At 56.4% G+C, this 25107-nt stretch overlaps 8 protein-coding genes across 8 annotated transcripts; 4 read left to right on the forward strand and 4 right to left on the reverse strand.

The window, feature by feature from the left end:
- Positions 1-361: 361 nt before the first annotated feature.
- VDAG_05542 (uncharacterized protein) lies at positions 362-5465 on the forward strand (the record flags this gene model as incomplete). The annotated part of the gene is made up of 3 exons (XM_009652437.1): positions 362-830; positions 888-1611; positions 1759-5465. Exons 1-3 carry the CDS (start codon positions 792-794, stop codon positions 5463-5465), a joined length of 4470 nt encoding a protein of 1489 aa, XP_009650732.1. The 5' UTR covers positions 362-791.
- Positions 5466-5993: 528 nt separating this feature from the next.
- On the reverse strand, positions 5994-7438 carry VDAG_05543 (uncharacterized protein; the record flags this gene model as incomplete). The annotated part of the gene is made up of 5 exons (XM_009652438.1): positions 5994-6375; positions 6445-6585; positions 6643-6760; positions 6824-7193; positions 7292-7438. The coding sequence occupies 5 exons, from the start codon at positions 7436-7438 to the stop codon at positions 5994-5996; spliced, it is 1158 nt and encodes a 385-aa protein (XP_009650733.1).
- Positions 7439-7499: 61 nt separating this feature from the next.
- On the reverse strand, positions 7500-7664 carry VDAG_05544 (uncharacterized protein; the record flags this gene model as incomplete). The annotated part of the gene is made up of 1 exon (XM_009652439.1): positions 7500-7664. The coding sequence occupies one exon, from the start codon at positions 7662-7664 to the stop codon at positions 7500-7502; it is 165 nt and encodes a 54-aa protein (XP_009650734.1).
- Positions 7665-9668: 2004 nt separating this feature from the next.
- Positions 9669-11442, forward strand: VDAG_05545 (lipase; the record flags this gene model as incomplete). The annotated part of the gene is made up of 2 exons (XM_009652440.1): positions 9669-10073; positions 10139-11442. The coding sequence occupies 2 exons, from the start codon at positions 9669-9671 to the stop codon at positions 11402-11404; spliced, it is 1671 nt and encodes a 556-aa protein (XP_009650735.1). The 3' UTR covers positions 11405-11442.
- A 952-nt stretch (positions 11443-12394) lies between these two features.
- On the reverse strand, positions 12395-13429 carry VDAG_05546 (phosphorylase family protein; the record flags this gene model as incomplete). The annotated part of the gene is made up of 2 exons (XM_009652441.1): positions 12395-13290; positions 13402-13429. 2 exons carry the CDS (start codon positions 13427-13429, stop codon positions 12395-12397), a joined length of 924 nt encoding a protein of 307 aa, XP_009650736.1.
- A 780-nt stretch (positions 13430-14209) lies between these two features.
- Positions 14210-17070, forward strand: VDAG_05547 (uncharacterized protein; the record flags this gene model as incomplete). Its single annotated transcript, XM_009652442.1, has 2 exons — positions 14210-14840; positions 14891-17070. The coding sequence occupies exons 1-2, from the start codon at positions 14231-14233 to the stop codon at positions 17068-17070; spliced, it is 2790 nt and encodes a 929-aa protein (XP_009650737.1). The 5' UTR covers positions 14210-14230.
- A 484-nt stretch (positions 17071-17554) lies between these two features.
- Positions 17555-19503, reverse strand: VDAG_05548 (mitochondrial Rho GTPase; the record flags this gene model as incomplete). Its single annotated transcript, XM_009652443.1, has 2 exons — positions 17555-19428; positions 19494-19503. The coding sequence occupies 2 exons, from the start codon at positions 19501-19503 to the stop codon at positions 17555-17557; spliced, it is 1884 nt and encodes a 627-aa protein (XP_009650738.1).
- A 2400-nt stretch (positions 19504-21903) lies between these two features.
- VDAG_05549 (catabolite repression protein creC) lies at positions 21904-24260 on the forward strand (the record flags this gene model as incomplete). Its single annotated transcript, XM_009652444.1, has 8 exons — positions 21904-21970; positions 22030-22592; positions 22645-22812; positions 22865-23262; positions 23313-23598; positions 23653-23856; positions 23906-23981; positions 24038-24260. The coding sequence occupies 8 exons, from the start codon at positions 21904-21906 to the stop codon at positions 24109-24111; spliced, it is 1836 nt and encodes a 611-aa protein (XP_009650739.1). The 3' UTR covers positions 24112-24260.
- Positions 24261-25107: the final 847 nt, after the last annotated feature.

Below are 25107 nucleotides of genomic sequence, written 5' to 3' on the forward strand. Positions count from 1 at the left end.
TTGAACCCCAAGGTCGCAAAAATTTATACAGAAAGAGAAGTTCACCTGCCAAAGCTAGCCAGATTTTGCGGAGGGACCAGCCACGACCTTCGGGTTGTAGAAAAAACTTCCGATAAGATAAGTGCACCTCGGTGAGGCCCCGCTCATGGCAAGGGTCAGGATGCGTTAGCGGCTCTGCTGACCGAGCTTTGCAAGTCTGAGGTGATTGGCAGCACGGTCTCAATGATGCGGGCTCCTCCGCTGCGCGGTGGAGTTTGTGGAGGACAGGGGTCTGCTGTTCGTTGCAAATGGTCCCTGCCTTCCAGTCGCAGTTCAAGCCGTACCTCGCGCGGCGGACGTGACCATCCTCTCGACTCAGCTCGCTGAGGTAGCCAAGCCAGCTCGCGAACGTCGACCCTCGACGGCGCATCACCATCATCCCAGCCATTGCCATGAATTGGATTTGAAACGGATACGATAACAACTTACAGCATTCCGTCGACAACTCTGCTCAACTCTGCCCTTTGCTGAGCCCGGACAACTTGCTGGTCTACCTCGATCCATCTCGGCTTGGACTCGGCTCGCTGAGATGGCGTCGGGCGTCTCCAAGAATCGATTCGGAAGCAAACCCTCTACACACATTTCAAACACAAATTTTCGCACAGAATCCGTCTTCTCCAAGTCTCGTTCTGCATGAGTGACCCCTCATAGGGTTACTTGTGCCTGGAGGAACCGCAGAGACGAGACGCAAGTCACGGCGGGGATCTTGATGTCGCCAAATCGACACCTTGAACCCGCATCACACCGTCGACATGGACACGAGCCAATATGGCACTAATATCTTCTTGATTGTAAGGGCCCGCTTGCTGGTTGCTGTACATCTGGCATGGCTAACATTTCTCGCACAGAAAGGTATTTCGTCAATCGCTTATCAACTGTACGAACCGGCACCCGAGCAGGCGCAAGCATTTGCTTCGATTGCACCAACTATCGAGAAATCGCTTCGAGATGCTGGCCGTGTAGCACATTTCGACACCAGTCGCCGCGCCTTATGGCACTTCTATATCCCACGACACGATGCGACGCAGCCGACAGCTCATACTGAGGAGGGGGGTGCCTTGGACCATTCATTAGACGTAGCTGGCTTCAACCTGGTGCTCACTGATGAAGGGTCCTTCGAACCCGGTCACCTCTTCAAGAGCCGACCTATTGGGCAAAGGCAAACCGCCGCCAACACACCGACCCATCCTGCTTTCAATGGTTCCGTGCCCGATGCAACGCTCAGAAATGCCTCTTCATTCGACAACACCAATACGGCCACGCCTAGCTCTTCTGATCCTGAGGGAAAGCCAACGCCAATAACGTCATCAGATGGCAAGATATACATTACTGTCAAGATCGCGTACGAGCAATTCATCAGCGCCATGCTTTCCACTGTATCGTCGCCAATCTGTAGGAGCTTAGCCGCTATCCCGCTGAACCACTGTACAATCTTGTTGAACTCCAAGATCATTCGACAGGGAGAGTCGAAGAACGCCTCAGGGACCGAGACAGCTGTCCTTGGAATCTTCCGGATCTATCTGACAACCAACGGCACCCTGGTCATAAGCTTTTCGCTGGTCTTGAGTGAAGGTCTGATATCTATGCACGAAGTTCCTGGTACAGGCCAGGCGGCTCTGTCTAGTCAAGTATTGGCAGCACCCTTTGGAGTTCTCGGGAGCTACATGGGACTTGCGAATGGTGCTCTGCCTTATGCTGACACTATTGGGCAAACACCAGACACACGTTTATGGCGACCCAGGCCCGAACCAGACGCAAAGTCATCACAATGGAGAGAGATATGCACCGGCATGCTGAAAGGCTGGGGCTTATCCGGGCATACTTTGCAAAATTGTACGTGGGTCGCACTTCAACTCTCTCCTCGGAAGCCTGTAGACCTTCGAGCTGAAGGCAGAGGAACGCCGGTGCGGAATTCGTCACCGCCTATGATCTTTTCATGGCCTTCGATTCTTTGTTTTAGAAAGAGATCTGTGGATCCACAGGCCAACCAGAGCGAAAGGACTGATATAGCGCTGGCATCGAAGGAGGCAGCCGACTCCCTGACGGAAGTCAAGACCTGGTTTCAGTCCGGCACTGAGAGGGAGGAAAGCATTGTTCAGCGACGCAAAGCAAGAGAGGCGGTTGCCTCTGCGAAGGAGGCTCAAGCCCAAGCCCCCGCTGCTCCTCAGCCAACTGATCAGTTTCCGATGGACCCTAGACGTGCAGCCAATGCTGCTGCCGCCAGCGCCATGTATCCCACGCCGCCGGACGCTGTTCAGAATCCACTTGGCATCTTCACCGCACCAGCGGCAGATGCCGTAACCTCGAGCCCTGGGCCGCCTTCGTCGGTCGCTGCGCCTGTAGATGGCGATGCACCCATGGTCAACGCGGTAGTCATGGCAGATACCGAACCCGATAGCTGGGAGCAAACCGACACTAAGAGAGATCGAGTTGATTCGACTTTCGAGGGGGATGGCAATCTTTTTGGAGACATGGGCCCGGACATGTTTGGCGACACAGACATCACGGACGCAGACTTCAGTTTCTTCGATGAAGATGATGACAATAATCCTCTGGACCTCAATATGTCTGCGCCTGACACGACGATGACGAGCCTCCCGACGACAACGCCTGAGCCAGTTTTGTCACAAGCAGATATCTTACCACCTACTATTGACGAGATTTCTGAGGAGACGAAACCGAAGATGGAAGCGCCAATTTTCACCAAGCCGGAACTCCGACACGCCCGGAGCACACTGAATGACGAGACAAGGGGACGCCCGACTAGTGAGATTTCAAAGGCTCTTAGCAACAAGCGAGAGCCTAGCCCCTTTGACCCAGCCACCGTGTTCAAGAAGGTTCGGGCGTCTCTCGGCCGTCTCAACAACCAATCTCTTGGAAGCCCTTCTACAGTAACAGCACGCAAAGGCAGCGTTTTTGACAGCATCGAGTTTGATCCTGTACTTCCTCTAGCAAGCAAAAAGTACGAGCAAGGAGGTCGTTTTGCCTGCCGATGGACACCTACACAATCAGACACGAGCCTCAGCCTCAAGAAGCCTCCAACTACAGATTACCTACGAAGACATAGCAAGTTGCATCGCAAACCTTTTCGAACGGACAACACAAATGCGCGCATCCGCAGCATCACTGATGGCCTGGAAAACAGTAGTCTGCAAGCGAGCCCGGATAAAATCGAAGAGCTGTCCTCGGACGCTGATGACATGAGCCTCGAGTCCGACGTTGACGAATCGCCCGATTTGATGGAGGAACCAACCTCGCCCTTCAAGGCAAGCACCAAGAGACTGAATCTTGAGGACGACATGGTGTCACACGTGACGTCGTTGAGAGATGTCGAATCCGTAGTGGAGGATTCGGATCCATCTTTGCCGTTGGAGTTGCCTAGGATTGCCAGGTTCGAGGTTCCTGAAGTCGCTGTTGCGAAATACTTTGACGATCCAGAGCCTCTTTTGAGCCAGCTATCACTCCAAGATGACGACATCATCACTGTTGCTCAGATTCTCACCGAACAGGCGATTTCTGGCAATCTCTGTTTGCGTGATGCACAGTCGGCGACCTTTAACTCCCCTGTCGCTCCCGAAACCCGCCGCCAACTAGCATCTCTTTCCAGAACATTATCTCTAGTACTGCAGCAAGCTATACCTGCTGCTCTGGGAGATTCAACTCAATGTCGATTCCGAGAGCTGATCGAAGCGTCCGATGTCCCCCTCCTTGGACCTCCCAGTAGAGCTCAGCCTCGACCAGTGCCTCCTCGAGATCCGAACGCTGAACCTCCAAAGCCCAACTATCTATTCCAAATCCCTCCGCCTCATCTAGAGATCAGGCGCCTTGACTCCAAGCTGTCTGTTCTGCCATCGACCATCTCATTCTGGGAGACCCTTGGTCTGGGCCCGTCTCAAGGGGTAAAGAATATTACTGCCGCTTGCGTGTTTCCAAATTTAAACGGTCTCTCCGATTTCGCCACGACGTTTCTGGGGCGCATAAGGAACACGTATGAGTTCCTGAAGCTGGGAGGATTCGACATTGTCAACGGCGAGAGTGGTCATACAACAGGCGGGCTCGTGCCGTGGGAGGAAGAACGTTTGACTGGCACACCAACGGTTGACGGAGCAATGCACGGCTCAAGCTTGGCTGACCGCATGGACAGCCTGAACCAGAGTCTGCTTTCCCTTGAGGCTCGTGAGAAGAACTTTGTTGTCTTCATCGTCTACATACCAAGTCATCCAGAGTCGATCGTCGAAGCTTGCACAGCTTTCCAGCAGCTCTTCGAACTGCATAAGAAGGCCCTTGCCGACAAGAGGCTTGCTCCATCAAACGAGTTGGTGCTGCAACTTCTACCGGTGGATTTTTTGACAGCAGTCTCTGGAATGCCAACGGCTTTACCTATTGACCTCATCAAGTTAGCGCTGGAGACATACGACCGATGCACCATATTTGGGGGGCCTATGCCTGCGCCTGCCATCCTCCTCGAGCATACCTTGCCGCGGAACATCGATTTCAGGCTCAATAACACAGGGTCATCCTCGCTTATGCACGAAAATACCTGCATTCACATAGCATATGCACAAAGCGTTGACGAAAGGTGGATCACGGCAGCTTGGACGGACAACCGTGGGAGTCAGCAAATGACGGCGTCATACAATCTCGGTCGAAAGGGCAAGTCATTGTCAAGTTCGTTGAACGAAGTCACACATGAAATTTGGGAGACGACTCATGACCTTATCTCTCGATGGAAGGTGCACTGGCGTATCATCATTACTAAATGCGGGTGCATGGACCAAAGTGAGATTGACTTCTGGGTAGGCTTGGCCCAGACGGAGCAGCAGGCATCGGTCAGCTTGACGCTCATCACGGTCGACACGAGCCCTTCGTTGCAGCTCGTCCCTCCAGCGGTCAAGGTCCCGCCTACAGCTTCGACGTCGTTCTACACCACCCCTGTTTCCACCCCTCAGCCATCAACTGTTTCCCCGGACCAGATCGGCACCCCCTCGACACCCATGAAAGACGGCAGCCAGGCAAATGCCAGCACGCCGACAGGTACGCCAGGTGGGGCGGATGTGGCAGAACCAGCCGAGGGCGACGCAATTCTCGTCGATGTAACCGACCAGACTTGGGGCGCCGTGTTATCCCACAGACTGGGTAACTCGACCGCGCCCGGAGAGCTAAGCACCTCTCTCATCAGTGGCTACCTCGTCAAGCGGGGTGGAACCAAGGTTGAGGACCCCCCAGTCGTCATGGAGGTCAACATTGTATACACAGATGGGAACCCTCGAGCTCTTGAAGCCCTGCTCAGGGAGATGCTCAACTATTTCCGTGGCCTTGGGACCTTGGCACGGGCCAGGGGCATGGTGGATAGGGAGACGGACGTGAGGCCATGGCATATCGCGGCGGCAGAAAAAGGCGTCCGGGCGCTGTATTTACTGATGTGAATTTTGTATCGATGAGAGTTGAACGGCTGGGTAGCATCACATCGCGGGGATGAAAGGAGTCGAAGCATACTGGTTCCATGCAGCGTAGAGTGTAGCAGCAGTGCCTGGGGTGTGGTGGGACATGACACGAGTAGACACGATTATCACTGCCGCGGGCGTTACGGCCCCATAGCAGATCAAACATGAACAGTGACACTTCATAAAGAAGTATCTAGTAAATCACCAGTAGAATCATGATAGTGATGGCATTTCATATGTTGACGAGGTCAGCTTCTATCAATCCATGGACGGTCCTACTGCAGTGCCCAGCTCATGGCAGACCCAGCGTATCCCTGCATACCTAGGTACCTTGACCATAACCTTCAAGACTGCAGCCCGAACGTGCTAGGGCTGCCAAGAGTAAGTGTGTCAAGAGCGCCCTTAATCTTGATTAATCCATCTGGAAAGTTAGAACTACACCATTGGACGCCTCGAAAACGAAGACGCGACAAATGTCTGAACGAAGAAAATAGTATTAGAATATACGCCCTACGAAGCACGACGGTTGCCGCCACCCTCCTCCTTCATCGCCGTCGCGCTGACGGCATACGGCTTGAGCTCTATCGAGTCCTCGTCGCCCACGGTGCTCAACCTCTCGTGCTCGACCCTCACCTCCTCCGTCTTGAGCACACCGCTGAGGTTCGGCGAGCGGGCGCTGGTCTCGGGGTCCCGGAGCGCCTCCTGCGACTCCTCCCAGGCAATGTTCGACATGATGACGACCGAGTTCTGGCCGTACTTGCTGTGCGGCTGCCGCGTTGCGCGCTTGGCGTCGGAAGACGTGGCGCCGGCGCCTGTCTGTCCGGCGTAGGGGTTGCTTCGGTTGTATTTGGACCTGGCGTGGCTTGTCTTGAGCTCGTGGTACAGCATCCTCCTATTGTTGAGCGGGTCAGCACGATGGTGTCATGTGGTGCGAAGGGGCCAGGCTGGGGCGTTGACTTACAGCACGGGGATGGACACGGCCATGATGGAGGCAGCGGGCTCCACCAAGGTCCAGATGGTCAGGTCAACGCGGTCATAAGTGAAGTCGGTGCTCGTCATGTTGACGACGAGCACCGCCTTGACGATTGCTGTGATTCCAGCACTACCCCCAATGGCGTTAGCAATGATGAACGGCAACGGAACAGGGCGGCAATCTCACATGGCACCAAGGCTCATGGCCACTGCGACACCGAGCCTCTCACGCCGTCGCATGGACATGCCCATGATGATCTGCCACGGAAGCAGGGCGAGCATGAAATCGAGGATAGCAGAGTAGTCTGTGGCGGTATCAGTATGACGGGCCGGTCGAGCTCGTTCAAATATATCATCTTGCAACTCACATGCAGCGTAGAGCTGGAATTTGAGGAGTTTCTGCCTATCCCAGCACTTTCCCGGGTGGCTGCCGTCGATGACTTTGGCGAAAGGTGTGCACTTGACCAGGCCAAAGATCCAAACAAGATTCATGGAGACATTGATCGTCACGATGATGAAGATGAGAAGATATTTCATCCACTGGTTGGTCGAAATGCGACAAAGCGTAATGGCGAAGGACGTCTTGCTAAACGTCGTGGCCATGATTCCAAACGCAGCCACCATGATGGTGCTGAGACTGATGATTTTGAGATTCTCATCGCTGATTGTTGCCCGCCTCGTACCGAAACCGATCGAACAGATGTACGAAAGCACAGAGCAAGATATAGCGAGGGAAATCTGCCGTGGTGCCACGCATGAGTATTTCAAGGCTTTCAACAGCACAGGACAACCGTTCGTTCAAGGAGCTCAGCAGGGAAGTGAAGGACGCAACATACCCAAGAAGCAATCAAGAGGTGGTCATCCCACCAGAGACCTCTTCCTCGCCACACTTTGCAGTACAGGCGGAGAGAGAGCAGGATGACGGCGGCGGCGGCCAAAGACCAGCACGCCGCGAGAAGGCGTGTGCGTCTATCATCCTCCATGGCAATATGCTCGGAGCATGCGGATGCATGCAAGAAAGCACGGAGGAGGAAAGACTGTAGATCAGGGGACGACGATGTTGGACAGCAAGGAGACCTGGCAAGAGGCCTTGCGAGTGTGGGCGGCGCTGTGGGGATTGTCGATGCATTTAACAAACCAAGGATCCTTCTGCCCCAGATCCCCTGGTCCGTGATGGTCCACCTTGTCGGCTCCTAACTTCCCGCGCATCACAAGGCCAAAGATGAGATACATCAGACCATCTGAGGTTCGAGAGCTTCTGGGTAGGATCATCGGTCTACATGGTACACTAAGGGGGGGGCGGCGGGGATTCCCTCGCTTCGAAGGATCCGACCCAGGAGAGAAGAGAGAAGCTTCAGCTCAGTATGGAATCTCTGCCTGGTCTCGTCTCATCAGCTTTGTATGGGCCACCAACTAACTGTTCTCGGGGGTGTGTCTGTCGATCCCCATGTGAATGGATCTTTGACGGCCAATGCTGATTTCACTTGTGGCCACTGTCTCGGCTTACATGTACAGTACTCTCACGCCATCAACCGTGCCTTGCTAGTTTTGCCTTGACAGTTGGATGTCATTCGTAGCGCCGCTTCATAGCCTTATCTCTCGCCGCCGGATGGCACGGGGCTGGGTGTCTGTTCTCGCAGCCGTCGGGCAGTCGGGGAAGAGCCGCAGAAATCTACTTAGTACGCAAAACGGCCATCAAGCCTTGCTGGTGGAACGATGTGCCCATGGGTGGAGATCATGACCGCGCCGGCGTTCTTAGTTGAAGTGGTCGTCAATGGCGTGAGCGTTGCGAGTCAGCTCCCACCTTAGCTCAGGGGCTGTGGTGCTCTTGGGTGTTTTACCGCAGGGTGACAGCACAGTTTATGTGGCAGAGCGAAAAGGGCGACTCGTCCGGCGAGTGTATCATTATTGCAGTGCCTTTCCCCAAAGCAACGGCAATTTCACTGCAAAATAGCCTGTTTTCTCTTCCCTTCGACGGTAACATCGTTCTGCTTAGGTAGTTGGGCAAGGGCCGCGGGAAGGCTTCGATCAGCACGGGCTCGTGCTGCAACGTCGTATTGCCACTGGTTTACCTGTACCATGATCGCTTAGATCGGACCCTTTGGCGACCTTTGGCGAGTCAGGAGCCGGCGCCGCCTCCTGGACCTAGATAGATAGCTGGCCTAGGCATCAGAGCGAGCCGGGGATTGTTGCGCCGCGCATCCGCGTGAATGAATCGTGCTGGCCTTTCGCCTGGAGTTCTTCATCACCGTGTATATGTCCATGGCAGGTGGGGCCGGGCCGTTGGCAGGGCGGGAGCATTTCTAATCTTCTCCTCGCTCCGAGGATGAGAAGACCGAGGGGACCAACTCACTTTCACTGTTGTGCCTAGCTCGTGAGCTTAGTTAGCTCGTGAGCTTAGTTCCTTATTTCTCGGTTTCCATCCGGGCCATCTACTATCCAACCCACCTCACCTTGCCTGAAGTAGGTAGGTAGGATGGTAATGATGCCGGTGGCAGGTAGGCAGACTTGATACGTAAGGACAGGACAAGTGGAGAGGCTCGACTGTCGCAGCCTCGCCTCGTGCTGAGGAAGCCATTCAGGGCCCGCTTCCTGATCATGTGACCCTGACCTGAGGTTCCCTTGGTCCCTTGGTCCAAGGTCCAAGGTCCCCTCCCTCTCTGGCTCCTCCATCCTTCATCCCCTCCCTCTGCCCCACCCCCATGTCGGCATTCAACTTAACCCTAACTCCAAGATCCTTGAAGCCCAGACCCCCCCCCCACCTGCATCCATTGGCAACTTGGCCAGGATTTCTGTATTTCTTTGTCCAATACGAACGACCGGCGGCCTATTCATACCCGATGCAGAAGACATGCCGACTATACCGGGGAACGTTGGTCAAGCTTCCATGCCGCCCATGTCGCTCTCGCCTTCGGACTATCCGCGGAAATTTTCTACCGTCGGTACAGGATCATATCACGCAAGCGCAGCAATACATGTACACGTACATGGGGGGCAACGTAATTTATTGCCATCTGCGTCATGCTTCGATGCGGGGACCCTAGGATGCTTGATCCTCCAGTCTCTTTAAAAGATGCGAGGTGATCGGCATCGCATTCGAGGCCACGAGGGTTCCATGTGGTCAGCGCTTCTCGTCAACTGAGATCTGCCTCTCTTCTGCACAAGACACGTCCCTTCTGCCCGTCATTCTTCCCGCGTCCCTCGCAAGCAAGCATGCCTTCGCACGTGGCCACCCTGGTCTTGGCCGCCCTGTCGGGCCTGGCCCTGGCAGCTCCTGCGCCTGCGCCTGCAGCAACCTGCGTGCCTACGGCGCACACAGCTCAGGGCGCCTACGTTGGCCTTCACAACGATGCCGCCGACCAGGACTACTTCCTCGGTATCCCCTACGCCCAGCCTCCCGTCGGTGCCCTTCGTTTCGCCTCGCCCAAGCCGCTGCAGACGACCTTCAAGGGCGTTCGCAACGCCACCGAATATGGATGGATGTGCATTGGGTACGGCTCCGACACGAGCAGCCTGGGCAGCCCGGTCAACGAGGACTGCCTGACCCTCAACGTCGTCCGACCCAAGGGTGTCAAGGCTGGCGACAAGCTCCCCGTCGGTGTTTGGGTGCACGGTGGCGTACGTCTTCTCTCTCTCTCTCTCTCTCTCTCTCTCTCTCATCATCTCACTGACGCGGATTCCAGAGCTATGTCCAGGGTGGCTCTCGTGACCCGAGGTACAACCTCACCGAGATCGTGGACCAGTCTGTCAAGGAGGGCAAGCCCATTGTGGCCGTCTCCATCAACTACCGCCTGTCGCTCTGGGGCTTCCTCTTCAGCGAGGAGCTCAAGAACGCCAAGGCCGGCAACACTGGCCTCAAAGACCAGCGCGTCGCTCTGGAGTGGTTGAACAAGAACATCGCCGCCTTTGGTGGTAGCCCCGACAAGGTCACCATCTGGGGCGAGTCTGCTGGTGCTCGCGCCCTGGGTATGCAGCTCATCGCCTACGACGGCAAGCACAACGGCATTTTCCGCAGCGCCATTCTTCAGAGCGGTAGCCCTACAGCCGTGTTCAAGGGTGCCGCCGACTGGCAGCCGTACTTTGACGCCCTCCTTGCCAAGACCGGATGCTCCTCCGCCGCCGATAAGCTGGCCTGCCTCCGCGCTCTTCCCTGGCAGACGCTGAACAGCATCTTCAGCGGCAGCGATCCCTTGAGCGTCGCCGCCCAGACCCTGAGTGCCGTTGTCGACGGCGACTTCATCAGCGCCCAAGCCTCCGTTCTCCTGAAGCAGGGGAAGTTCGCTCGCGTGCCCCTCCTCACCGGCACCAACTTTGACGAGGGCACTGCCTACGCTCGGAGTGGCATCAACAACGAAGACGGCTGGGCCTCGTGGCTGTCGGCTCTCGGCCTCAACTCTACCCAGGCCGCCGGTGTTTCCTCCCTGTACCCGGATGACCCCGCTGTTGGCATTCCCGCCTTCTACGAGGGCCGCCCCCCTGCATCCCCCTTCGGCACCCTCTTCAAGCGCTCGGCCGCCTTGGCCGGCGACTACCAGCAGCACGCCGGCCGCAGGCTCCTGACCGAGACGTACTCGGCCGCCGGCCTGCCCGTCTACTCCTACCACTGGAACGCCATTGTCAACGGCCTGCCCAACCCCATCTACGGCGCCACCCACTTCCAGGAGGTTGCCTTTGTCTTCAACAACGTTGCCGGTCGCGGCTACGCCCCCAACCCCTTCGAGGGCCGCCCCCAATCGTACGTCGAGCTCGCCGACCTCATGAGCAAGATGTGGGTCTCCTTCATCCACGGCGGCGACCCCAACGTCGACGCCGTCCAGTGGCCCAAGTACTCGGGCGCCAACCCCACGAACCTCGTGTTCGATCCCAGCCGCGACAACCTCCGCTACACCGAGGTTGACGACTACAGAGAGGCGGGCATCGACTACCTCCTCCACAGCGTCTTCTTTTGAAGCATGAAAATGTGATTTATAAATATATCCTCATTCGTTACTCAGCGTTGCACATATAGACCATTTAGACTTTTGGATATTCTGCGGGCTTGGTTACAACCGGTTCAATGGAAACGTATGCCCATATTGACTCAGACTTGTTATCTGACACTTGGTGATTGCTTCGGTCTCTGGGTACTCTGCTGTTCTAGATAGGAGATTGTGTCGATATCGAAGCTGTGGGTCGTACTTAAACAGTGCTGTTCTAACCCGACGCAACGGGGCAGATGCGGCTTGGAGAATCCTAGTCTTGCCAAGTTGAAACCCAATTTCTCGCTTGCTGCCGGATATGCAGTAGGTCCTAACATCATAAAGACTGAATAGGGGCGGTTGCCTTGCTGAGGAGGCCGACGCCCGCTCATTGTAACGGTGTGTTAATTTCGAACCGCCAGCTCGCAAGACAGCCGAGATTATAGTGCCTGGACCTTCCAAGTAACAGTAAGGTAGTTCTGGAAGTCGAATTCAAATCAAGCTGGCACGCTTGACAAGAAAGCGACGAACAGCTCTCGGCCCAGTCCCACCGCTTGGACCCCTTTCCTGGCACCATGGCGTTGTTAAAGTCGGGGTGCCGCTCCCGAGCACTATCACCCATGAAGCAGGTGCTGTAAAGAATGTACATAAACAATGCCACAGCCCATGATTGTCACTTTTCGTAGGGTCCACGACGCTGTTAGCACATTGCAGCATCTCTGGGCCTCGCCTGATGGCTGAGTCTCATCACACAAACCGAAGACGGATCCCGTGGCACGACCACATCCTTGAACACCCGTTCTTACGCAAACGCATCTCATCAGAGGAATCTAGTTGGCATAAGTACAGTTGATGTACTGTCAAGTCTATATGCAGAGGAATTCATAAACACATGAGCTCATTGTCCGCCACTACAGGCAGCAGCGCTTCTGAACAGCACTCTCTCTATTTCACCGCAAACGCCTTTTCTTTTTCGAAGGCCTAGTTCTCCCAGAACCCGGGGAACAGAAACTCGACCTTCTTCATGGCCTCGGGGTTGCGGCCCTCGGGCTTGGTCATGAACTTGACGGCGCCCTGGGAGGCGCCCTCCCACTGCTTGGCGAGGACGAGGTCGCTGTTCTCGTGCCGGCTCAGCTGGTCGAGGACGCCGGCGACGAGGCGCTTGGCGTTCTTGCCGTTGGCCTCCATGTACTTGAGAACCATGGCGACGTCGACGTCGTCAAAGCTGTGCCAGCAGTCGTAGTCGGTGGCCATGCAGATCATCTGGTAGGCCATCTCGGCCTCGCGCGCGAGCTTGGCCTCGGGCAGGGCCGACATGTTGATGACGCTGCCGCCCCAGGCGCGGTACATGTGGGACTCGGCGCGCGTGGAGAACTGGGGGCCCTCCATGCAGATGATGGTGCCCTTTTCGTGCAGCACGACGCCGTCGCCGTCCATGTGGGCGGCGCACGTCTTGACGACGTCGGCGAGGCCCTTGTCAAAGGGGTCGGCGAAGCCGACGTGGCCGACGACGCCGCCCTCGAAGAAGGTGAAGGGCCGGATGCCCTTGGTGCGGTCGATGACCTGGTCCGGCACGACAAAGTCCATGGGCTTGATCTCCTCCTGCAGCGAGCCGACGGCCGAGAAGGCGATGATGGAGCGGACGCCGACGTGGCGCAGCGCGGCAATGTTGGCGCGCGCCGGCACCTCGTGGGGGGCGAACTGGTGGTGGACGCCGTGGCGCGCGAGGAAGGCGATGGGCACGCCGTTGTGCTCGAGAATCTGGATCGGGGACGAGGGGAAGCCCCAGGGGGTCTCGGGGTTGAGCTCGGCGACGGGCGTGTAGCCGTCAATCTTGCTGAGACCGGTGCCACCGATGACGGCGATGTGGACCGGGCCTGTCACAATTGTCAGCCACTGGTCGCAAGCTTGCGATGCTCGATGATGGAGGTGACGCCCGGAAGGCGATGGGTGTCACGGGTTGAGGGGTGTTCGAGGTGGGCACTCACGGTCAAAGGTGTTGGGAAGGGCAGACATGGCTTCTGTAGGTCGATGCACCAAAGAGCGGAAGGCCAAGAGAGATCGCCAAAGGACGGGTTGGATGATTCGGTATGCCAATGGGTTGAGAGTCGCAAACCAAAGCAGATTTCGACCACTGTTTACTACCCCGCCAAACGGCCGACGTCGAAAAGTGGGATGGCGCCATGACGCTGGAGTCGCTGCACGGATTCACTGGAAGCTTATCGCCTCGGGTCATTCGCTGGAGGGCTCGCTGACAGGGTCCACCGTCCGATAAGACATGGGTTCTACTTGTATACTCCCAGCTCTTTGTGAAACAACATCGGGATGCAAGATGTCGAGGGGAGAGTGTGTGTTTGATTGAACATGCATACCCAAGCATGAGTCCTCCGTAACCCAAACATCGTATTCAGTCCTGTCTGACGGCCAGCGATGCCAGTCCTTCCAGTGTCCAAGAGGAAACATGGCGATGCCCCACAGGCCACGGCCCACAGAGGCTGCATCGTCCCCTCGGAAATTTCTGGCCTGTGCTCCAGTACCTTCGATTTTCGCCATTACTAACACAACTCTGACCTCTGAGTCCCGTCGCTGCCACAACCTCACAAACCCCGCCACCTCCGAGTCGAGTTGCTTCCTTCTTCCTGAAAGCTTCGTACCCGAGAACTCTCAGGGCGTTTTCTTTTCAACACTGTTCCAACGTGTCTGGGCAGTTCGGTCGCCGTCGCTCACCGCCACATCATCTCACCTCTCGAGGTAGCCCTCGCTTGAGCATCAGTCTCGTGATATCACCACAGACCAGGGCGCCTGGTCGGAGCCAGCATGGCCGCCATCGAGATCCCCTCATTACCAGATCCTGGCCCTTCCGATGGATCCAAGCCTTCAGAGTCCATCGAGGAGCGCTGCTTCTCGGCAGCCCTCATCTGCCTTGAGGGCCATTACACCAGTTCGCCGCCCATGGGTCCCATGACGGCAAACAAGGTCTCGAGCATGATCGCCAAGACCCTGGAAAAGACACACACGTTCAAACACGTTCGAGAGTCATTGGCAAGGAATGTGGCCATCTGGATCTGGCTGACAAGAATCTTCGGCGCTGCCATCCCTAACCTCACAACCCGCTCCGTTGGGCCGCTGTCCAGCCTGAACGACCCCGAGAAGGGTGTCAGCCCTCAGGAGAGCACAGCCCTCATCGTCAAGAACCAGGTCAACCTCAAGGACGATCTGCAGATTCTCAACAAGCTCATGCACATTGCGCGTAACCTGCTCGTCACGTCGGAGCCCGAGGTTCCGCAGGACATTTGTGCTGCTGTCCACTTTGACCAGATGGTTTACCGGACCATCATCCTGTGTGTCAATGTCACGAGCAAGGGCTATGACGGCGAGATCCTTGACGAAACGTCAAGAGCTAAACTGAACGAGATTACAGATTTGTGTAGGTTCCTACCGTCCAGGCATCTCCACATTTGCTGATTATCTGCACAGACAAGAAGTTGCTCGTCACATCCTTGCAACAGGCTCATAACTGGACCGCCAAGAATGATCGCAACAAAATGTCCTTCTGGTACGACGTCCTCTTTGACGAAGATGCACAGCTCGATGACCCGCAAGAGGGTATGGGCGACGGATCTGGCTTCAGAGTCGACATTGCCAAAACGGAAATTCAGAACTGGTTGGAGCGCAACTCACGAATGTGTGATGCGGCACGGAAGCTCTTGACGGATTATTCTCAGCACCAGTCACACAGGCCACCAGGAGTTTTGGCCCCCATCGCTCCGCTGGCTTGGAACTGGTTCCCCGAAGGACAGGTCAAGATCCGCGCCGACAACGTCAAGGAGGGTGAGAAGTTCACGCCGAAATGGGATCTTGACATTACGGACAAGTTTGAGCAAGACAGGGCATATGGCCGGGTATCGCGTGAGATTGACACGTGGTGGATGCGCGCCCGCGATGCCAATTACGATGACTGGGTCGTGCCGATGCCTTCTGTCGAGTTTGCTGCCTCACGAACAGAGCATTGCAAGACCAATCTCCTTAACCGCTACGCGACAGCGCTTCACCCCACTGACTATGAGGACGAGGACGACGAGGACGACGAGGACGGAGCTGAAGTCTATGAGGTTGAAGAATCCGCTCTGGACCTCCCAAGAGACACTGACGGGTCAGACGTTGAATACGTCGAGGGTGAATACGACGAGATGATCGACGAAGAAGACGACATTGACGACGATGACGACTCATACGGCGAGGGTCCCCTGACAGGCCTGTTGACGGAAATCCCAAACATTCTCGACCCCAAACAGATCGAAGCGCTTCACATGATTGTCAAGTCATGCATCCTAGACTCGGCTGGCACTGGCCTCACCCGTGCAGGCGAGAATCTCCAAAAGACCCGATGCCGCATGTTTTTGGCTCTGGACTGCGGCAAGTCTCTGCTCCGCGAGATGCTCGTTTTCATCGCTGTCTGGGAAAAGGATGAGCAATCGCTCATCTTCCAGCTCACCTCCCAGCTTGTCGAAGCTATGCACCACTCTTCCCTCGTCTCTTACGCCTGGAACTCTCTCCGCATCCCGAAAGATATCATCTCGCCGGCGCAGACAGTGCTCCTCCGCCTCGTCAACCACATGTTCCGCAGCCGCATCTCATCGCCACCACAGGACCCCAAGGACAAGACGCGCGACCTGAAGCTCGTGATGTTCTTCTTTGGCTTCTTCCGCTCTCGCATTGTGCCGGAATGTGTGGCCCTCATGCACTTGCAGGCTCAGCTGCGCGAGGACAACTCTGACCCTGGCGAGTTCCCCGTCGACACCTGGGACATGGAGCGGGCCAAGGACGGCCTGGCTCAGTACCTCGACCTTCTGACGACAGTTTCGGAGATTGCGTACTCGCGCGCCATGCTCATCGAGTGGGAAGCCGTCTACGACCTCATCACCCTCCTCAACGGTCTCGAGGCCGGCGTGCCGAAGAAGCCCCTCGTCGACGCGATTCCAACCCGCACCGTCCCCACGAACCCCTCCGCCCACCAACAACCGCCGGCCGCCTCGCAAGGCACCAACCCGGACAACACATCCGCGGCCCCGCCCATCATCGAACGCCCCTACTCAGCCGCCGACTCCCTCCCGCCATCCCCCCCGCCGCCCCCGCCGCTCTCCGAGCCAGCCTACACATACCCCTGGTCCGGCATCAAAGCCCAGCTCTTCACCATTCTCGCCACCCTCCTCCAGCCCCCGCCCGGCCAGTCCTCCCCCGGCAACCCAGACGTGCAGCTGCAGATGGTGCGTCACAACGGCATCGTCCCCCTCCTCAACTGCTGCGCCTACGACGACCACAACCCCTTCGCCAAGGAGCGCGTCACCATCTGCCTCAAGTGGCTCCTCGACGGCTGCGACGCCGCCAACGCCTTCTTCCGCGAGCTCGTCAGCATGGCCCCGGCCCCCAACCTCAAGCCGCCCCCCGGCGGCGCCACCACCAGCACCATCCGCGTCGACGGCATCCAGGGCGAGGTCAAGGTGCAGGTCCGCTCGAGCACGGCGCCCGACGTCGAGGGCGGGGACGGCGCCGCGCGGATCCGCGCGCACGATCCGTACGGGCTTGCCGAGGGCGCGAGAAAGCTCCATCTCGGCGCCAAGGAGAGCGAGCCGTTCAACGAGGATGATTTCATGTAATGCGCGGCTGTTCTGTGTGGAGGGGTGCGAGTTTTGAGATACCTGGTGTAGAATTATGAATGATACCACTTGCTTACCAACCTGCCACTCGAATTACCGGCCTCCAGCTTGATGAGTGACGTGCTACTCGACGACCGACATGTGGCTTGAGTAGTGAGACGGGGATCAATGGGAATATGTCTAGCAATGATCATGTGCACAAGCGAAGATGAAGATATTTGCATTAAAAGCCGAGTCTTCTGTCTAAGTGGTAGAATATGTATAGTCGAGGACGGAGCTGGGTATCACGGAGTTGTTCTCTTTGCGAAGAAGAAAAGAAAGAAAAAAGAAAAAGGTCAAGTAAAACGTCAAACCCCGAATGCCCATCTGCAAAACGCCCTAGTATGCATGCAGTCTCTCTCACGCAAGATGATTTCTAGTGCACGAGCTCTCCATGTCCAAGACATATGCTCTTGCCAGGAGCGCTCGTCGGCCCTCCCTCCGATCAGGCCGAGTTGGTCGAACGGCGCCAGATCATAAAGGCAGCAAGGCCGGCGCAGGCAGTCGCTCCGAGCGCGACGTATAGCGGCGTGCGGTCCACGGGCGGCTCTTCGCTCCTTGGGAAGGCGATGCTGGGGTTCGTAGCCGCCTCTGCGAGGGCGATGAAGAGCTCAGAGATGGAGCCCCAGGTCACAGAGACGTGGAGCGGAGCGCTCATCATGAGTTCGTGGGTGTACTCGTCGGGCTGCTGCTCGCAGCGCTGCGTCGTCTTGTCGCGGTCCGCTTTGAGGGCTGTGTAGACGGCGGGGAGCTCGTCGAGATGAGGGTAGCGGCGACGCAGGTCGACAATATGACTGAACGAATCAGGGTTAGACGAGTCGTATGCGTAACAGACGAGATCGCAAGCGTTGAGCTTGGCCTGGTTCTCAAGGATGGCCGGTTCGAGCTCACCGAGCTCCTCAAGAATCAGGTAGCATTGCTTGCCACCGTGCAGCTCAACACTGTTAACGGCGCGGCGAGGCTTGATGGAGGGGCGGTAGAGCGGATCGAACGGTCGGTTGAGGAACGCATCCAACAGGGATGATTTGCCAGCGCTAGGGGCACCAAGAACGTAGCACAGAACAACGTTCCGCTCGACGCGGCCAGGGCGCTTTCTCCTCTTGCGAGCCTTGGTCACTTTGAGAGCAGCTGTCGTCGTCTCACGAGATGTCGCTGGTTCGAATCCTAGATGTGCGAGGTACTCCAGGGTTGTTTTCGGTTCCATAAAGGTCGTCATGCTCCACTGAGCCAGCCAGCCTTGCAGAGTTACATAGCCAGCTTCATTGCGAACAGTCGAGGAGGGGAAGGACGTTTCCTGCCATGACTGGGGAAGCCCCGGCGTCGGCGCGAACAAAGCCTCCAGCTCGTCGTCACTCAGCCCACCATCGTTGTCCTTGTCGAAAAGCAAGAAGAGGTCGACGAAAAAGCGGTAGCCAGCAGGACTGAGCTCAGCAGACGAATATTCGGGCACCTCGAATTTGGGGTGGAGGAAGCTATCTTCCAAGCTCAAACTGTCGGTGTAGTTGAACTTGCGAAGAATGATCCAGATCGTCTCGTGGCGACCTTTTTCGGCGTACAGCTTGTTCAGTTGTAGGAATCCCAGTTTGTCGATGCCCTTCTCAGCACTGGTCTCTGGGGCTGCTTTCGACACTGACTGCTTGATGTTGTCCAGGTCTTCCGAAGTTAGCGGTTTATCGAAGCAGCGAGACTGGAAGTCGTGCATCTCCTGGTCGTTCAGGAAGCCGTCTTGGTCCTTGTCGCACAGGAAAAACACCCGCTTCAGAGCGTCTACACAAGCCGGCTTGAGGTTACCCTCCTTGTAGTCGAAAAGAGGGGCGATGGGGTGGGTGACGGCCTTCTGACACAAGAAGAAAACCTCATTCACGTTACGGTGTTCCCTCGCGCTCGACCGAATGCACGAATCGATTTCGCGAAACTCGGCCATGACGGGTAGCATCTCGCCATCCACGACTTGCGGCGTGTTAACGTCACCCGTCAGGTCGGACTTGTTGGCACAGAGGACGACGGGGACGTTGACACCAAGGGACCGAAAGTACGGCATCCAAAAGAGGGCGACGCGTTCATAGCTGTAGTGGTCGGAGTAGACGAGGAGGATGACGTTCGACTTGCGGATCTCCTTGCGTAGCGTCGTTCGATCTTGCGGTCGGGCAGAGGTGTCGACAATGGACGTGGTGACATTGTCAGGTGTGCCGAGCTGAGGCGGTATAGTGATCGGGGGCAAGACGGCTTGAATCTTGTTCTGGATGAAGACGTCCTTCACGAGAGAAGCTATGAGGCTGGACTTGCCGGTGCCTTCGTCGCCACAGACACAGATGCGCACTGTCGATGCCGAGATGCGTTAGTGGATGGAGGCTGCTCTGGGTCCAGGCGATCAGGCCACATACCAGAAGCCATGATGAGCGGTAGCAAGGAGGACTCAAGAGGATTTTACTGCGTGGCCATGGCCAGGTGTTCTGATGGTCTTGTGTGTCCAAGAGGAGAAGGAGCAAGGCTATTGCACCTGGTGGCGTTGAACAGCTAACTCAGGAATGAAGTGTTAGACGCGGACCCGCGACCGACCGGGAGGGAGCTCGAGTGGAGGTTACAGGGTAGAGATCGGGCGTGGTGCCGATTGCTGGGGATAGAGCGTTGGGTTCGTTAGGTAAGCAAACAGGTGGGGCACTTTGAGGTTCCACACTATTGGTGTCGAGGTGCATTTGGAGGCAGGATGATGTTGTGTGTCGGACATCGTCTGGTCCTGACCGACGTTGCGCAGCAAGCCTGACCGATGGTGACGCTTCGAGAACACTAGACGCGTTTTTTTCGGTATATCTAGTGGGACTTGAATCAGCGAGAATCTTCCAAGCATGTTGACTTGGGCTGTTCCTGTTCTCCCATCAAGTCCCTCTGTCTGATGTATCCCTTTACCTACAGACACGATCAAGCCATGGCGGTGTCGATGAAACTACAAGATGCGCGTTTTCAGTGTCCTTCCTTCCATCTGCACGTGTTAGGCATGATCTCTGCGCGGTATGACTTGCTGGCTGGCGTGGCTTGGTGGGCAGACTAGGTTCTTGAGTGAAAGTCGGAAGAGAACAGGCCGTGGTTCGCAATCTCGAGAGGCCCGTGTGATCGGATCCTCATGGCCGACAGGGTTCTGAAAAGGGAACAGGCGGTTCGTGGCATGAATGCTATTCGGTGCCAAACCTGTTACTTGGTGATGCAATGTCATCGCAAGGTGGTGGAGAGCAGTCAAACGTTATAATCTCGTGGGGTGTTCGAGCAATCAGGCGAATTCGCAAGGTTCTGTTTCATCCAAGCGAAGGTCAAAGGCGAAAACACCATCCTGTCATTCCCTCGGATTCATATCTCTTCGTAGAGCCGAAGATATGGATCTGTCTTCCTACATCACAAAGCCAAATCCGACTGACAGTCATCTCTCACAACGTCACATGGGTGGATGACCAGGCGCTTCGTCACACATGTAGGTAGGTAGGTAAGCGAACAGAGAGGTAGAAGGGTCGGGCCAGGTTGCCGCCTCCAGCGCATCCTGCACAGCGGATAATCTTGCTGTGCCACGAGGGGACAGGCGCCAGTGGGGCGACGCCGTGGTTGGTGCGAATGGTCAGGTCATTCCATCGAGAGGTAGCCTGCCTGCCTAGGTACCTTGAGGAAAGGTAGGTACCGAGGTGGGCAAATGCGGGTTTGGTTCGAGGAAACTTTATGACCGATATGCTTCAGCCAAGAGGCACAATGAAAAGTTTGTACATCATTGCCACACCCTCAGAAGCCCGTTCTGTGATTCTGACTTGCACGAAAAAGGACAGTCAACCCGCATCCCTAAGATCATCGCTACCCCACAAACCACGACCCCCTCAACAAGGCCCCTCCCATTGACCACCACCACCACCACCACCACCACCACCACAGCTCCCAACCCGGCTGTCAGGCACCTGGACCCGGTCAATGCAGGCATCCTCCTACCAGTCAGGGCGTGCGCTAGCCTCGACCCCAGGTTTGCCCTCGGCCGCGGCGCAGTTCTACTGGATTCGCCTGACGAGGGGACACACTGGACAGGACAGACTCTAGAGGTCAATCCATGTCCAGGCCAAGGTTTAGGTCTAGGTCCACGTCCCAGATCCAGGTCCGAAAGCCAACCGCCTCTCTTTACACTTGGCCTATATTAACCCGACATCTCCACCGACCTCGTCTTCGTCGTCTGCGACCACCGCCTTTGCGACCCTCCCGACACACCTACAACCTGCGTGCTCCAGGGCTCTCCAGGGCTCTCCAGCTTCTGCAGCGAGCCACGCCACCCACTCGATTTATCAACCCCCCGCTACCGACCTTCCCCATTCGATCGTGTCGCCGATTGCGCTACTCTGTCGTTCCAGCGGTTCTCTCCCCCTGCCACTATCAACTCCCAAGCGCTGCGCGATCCCACCGCCAGTCTCGTCGCACACATCGTTGTCGGCAGGCATTGACGAAGCACGACATATCGAGTCGGCACAATCCACATTCGCCATTAGTCGCTCAGAGTGCGCCACCTGCGTCTTTTCTGCCGTGTTGCGACAGCGAATGCAGTAGTCCGCAGTCGAAAGCCGAACGCCTCGTAAAGAGACACGCCGCCCTCTTCTGCCCGCTCACGATGTTGTTAGTCTTTCCTCGTCGGCGGCGTCCCTTTGGTTGAAAACGGGAGGGATTGACAGGTGACTAACCTCACTACGTATTTATTAAAGCAGCGTTCTTCCTCCTCCCCCACGGTATCCCCAGGCCGGCGCCTATGTCGGCCTGGGCGGTCCCGGAGCCATGCCCATGATCGAGACGAACAATACCGTCACCAAGCCCGAAGGCCCCGAATATCAATTCCTCGTCGGCGAGGGTGAGTTGCGACTGCGCCTGGGTACGGGAAGGCGCAAACCGCTGACGGACACATCCCAGGCACCTACGTCTTGAAAGAAGACCTGCACCTTGCGACCCCTCCCCCTCACCCGTCCGAAGCTCCGATCATCAACCCCAATCCGCTGGCCACAAACCCGCAGCCCGCCAGCGTCGGCACCAAGGTGTCTCTCTTGAGGCTAGATGTGCGCCCACCTCCGCCCTCCTTCTACCGAGGCCCCTTTGCGAACGGCCTCTCGTCCCTGGCCAACACGAACACGAGCATACAAGAGCACCCGAGCGAGCGCTACTCGACGGAGGCCGGCATGAGCAGTGATGGCGGCAACGGCTCTCTCAGCGATGCGCCCCAGACGTCCATGACGCTCGTGTCGGCGCCGGCCTTTGGCGACGGCAACGCAGCCCTGGCACCCATCAACCCCAAGGATGTCGGCAAGAAGAAGAAGCCAAAGAACAACATGACCAAGAGCAACTCGTCGTTCATCTCCCGAGTGATCGTCAACGAGAACCTCTCCAAGAAATTAACCGACAGAAAGCCGGAGGGTGTCTTTTGCTTTGCCAACATCAACCGTGCCTTCCAGTGGCTGGACCTGTCGGCCTGGCAGAAGGTACCTATCGCATGCGTCCTCAGAGCCAGGAGCTGATGCTGACCAAACGCAGCAAGATTATCTGACCAAGATTCTGTTCACCAGGGCGCATTGCTTGTGCCACGACATCAACCCCGTGACGAAGAGCCTGGGCCACATTGACGTGATCATGGGCTTTTCCACAGGCGAGATCATCTGGTGGGAGCCTGTATCGCAGCGCTACACGCGTCTGAACAAGAACGTGAGTTGTGTTGAGCCGGCGTGTTTTTGGACCGTAGGCTCACATGTGGCAGGGCATCATTAACGGCACCCCCGTGTCCGAGATTCGGTGGATTCCCGGCTCCGATAACCTCTTCCTCGCAGGCCACATGGACGGCTCGCTTGTGGTGTACGACAAGGAGAAGGAGGATGCGCCTTTTGTGCCCGAGGAGGAGCTGGCGACGAACGGCGTGGCTAATGGCGACACCGCCACCGACTCTGGCGAGTCCAGCGCGCCCAAGAACGTCAATCCGAACACGCGAATCCACATTTACAAGTCTGTGCACTCCAAGAACCAAAAGGTCAACCCGGTAGCGGCATGGAAGCTTTCCAATCAGCGCATCAACGCATTCGCGTTCAGCCCTGATAACCGCCACTTGGCCGTGGTCTCCGAGGATGGCTCGCTGAGGATCATTGACTACTTGAAGGAGGAGTGAGTTTCGGCTATTCCCAGTCTGAGGGATGACATTGACAAGAGACCAGGCTGCTCGACCTTTACCACTCGTACTACGGCGGTTTGATCAGCGTGTGCTGGTCGCCTGACGGCAAGTATGTTCTTACAGGCGGACAGGATGACCTGATCTCCATCTGGTCTGTTATCGACCACGCCATCATCGCTCGCTGCCAAGGCCATCAGTCCTGGGTTACCTCGGTGGCGTTTGACCCGTGGCGATGCGATGACAAGAACTACCGGTTCGGCAGCGTCGGCGAGGACCGCAGGTTGTGCTTGTGGGATTTCAACGTTGGCATGCTGAGCAGGCCAAAGGCGGTATGTACCTTCGTTCCACAGTCTTCGGTGAGCGGAACCTAATTTTTTCAATAGGCATCCGTCCGCCAACGAGGCTCGATTTCTTCTCGTTTCCCCGGCTCCACGACGCTGCAGCGCCTCGAGACGGGCAACACGACGACTAGTGGACGCCTGCGGTCCAACTCTGCCCTCTCGACGGCGGATATCGATGACGACGAGGAGGGCATCGTCCACCCTGTGGAGCCCCGCTCACACACTGCCATGCTCCCACCTGTCATGGTATGATACCTCACCCTTGATGACATGACACTGTTAACACGTGACGCAGTCCAAGGTCATTCACCCTAGTCCCATGTGCTGGCTCGAGTTCACCGAGGACTACATCATGACGAGCTGCAAGTCTGGTATGTTGTGATTTCTTTCAAACCATGTCTAAAATTGTCGGCTAACACTTTCGAAGGACACATCCGCACCTGGAGCAGGCCAACAGAGTCGGCGGTTCCAAAGGACGGAGCAACACAGCCTGCGAAATAGAAAATGATTTATAACCCGGGATTGGATGAACTTTCTATGGACAGGAGGGTTTGATTTGACCCTTGCTGTTCTCACCTGATACAATTTGTACATATGAATGCGATATTAGAGGGAAGTCCACTGGGCTTGATTGGCTGTGGCAATTTGAAGTTAAGTTGGGTTCCGACGAGATCGAGTCTCGTTTTCACAGTGAATGCCATATCTGAAAACAGAAGCGTCGACCTCAAAAGTACTTCACAGAGGCCTGACTTTGCTTCGACTTGTTGATGTTCCGAGTCTGCAAAGAATCGGCCTCCACGAGCACTGCGATGATCACGAAGTGATTGGGTGACGCTGATGGGTCCCAAACAGCGCAAAAGGCCCGCGCTGACGGCCTTACGGCTTTCTCCGCACAAAACGTTTGCTGCATTGCTAGTCCTTGTCTTCGCATTTCGGTTCCAGTCTATACGTGGGTTGTATATACCTGAGTGGGGAGCAAGCTCTGGCTCAGGTGGGGGTGGAAGCATGGAGCACTGCAATGTTGCAGGTAACAAGATGAGATGAAAGAAAGCATCCCCACGAGCTCCAGTCTCCATCCCACCCAGCCTTGCATAGCAGTCAATTCCCATCCTTCTTCGTGCCGGTGAGTGGCTTGCGGAGCGGCTCCGTTACATCGGTGCGCTGAGCGACGTCGTGGCCTGGCTACCGTACTCGGAGTCGCCGAAAAGGCCAATCATCCTAAGGTTTCGTTTCCATAGCAAGCCATGCTGGCGTCGGTGCTTGATTCATGGTGAGGCGGTTATACGAGTAGCCTTCAAGCGCAGCGGGCTTGCCCCTGAACGGAATGAGGTTGCAGCTACGAGCAACAGAAAAGCTGTTGAAAGACCTCTCAAGCACCAACAGGTGCATTGTAAAATTAGGACCAAAGAGGCCAGCTCAAGTGTTGATGTCCATAATCAACAGATGCCTTCACACCATCTCGATCATGTTTCATAGTCATTGTAGCAAGATAATTAC

The sequence above is a fragment of the Verticillium dahliae genome, genomic scaffold (genome assembly GCF_000150675.1).
Source record: "Verticillium dahliae VdLs.17 supercont1.10 genomic scaffold, whole genome shotgun sequence".
NCBI classification, from domain to species: Eukaryota; Fungi; Ascomycota; class Sordariomycetes; order Glomerellales; family Plectosphaerellaceae; genus Verticillium; species Verticillium dahliae.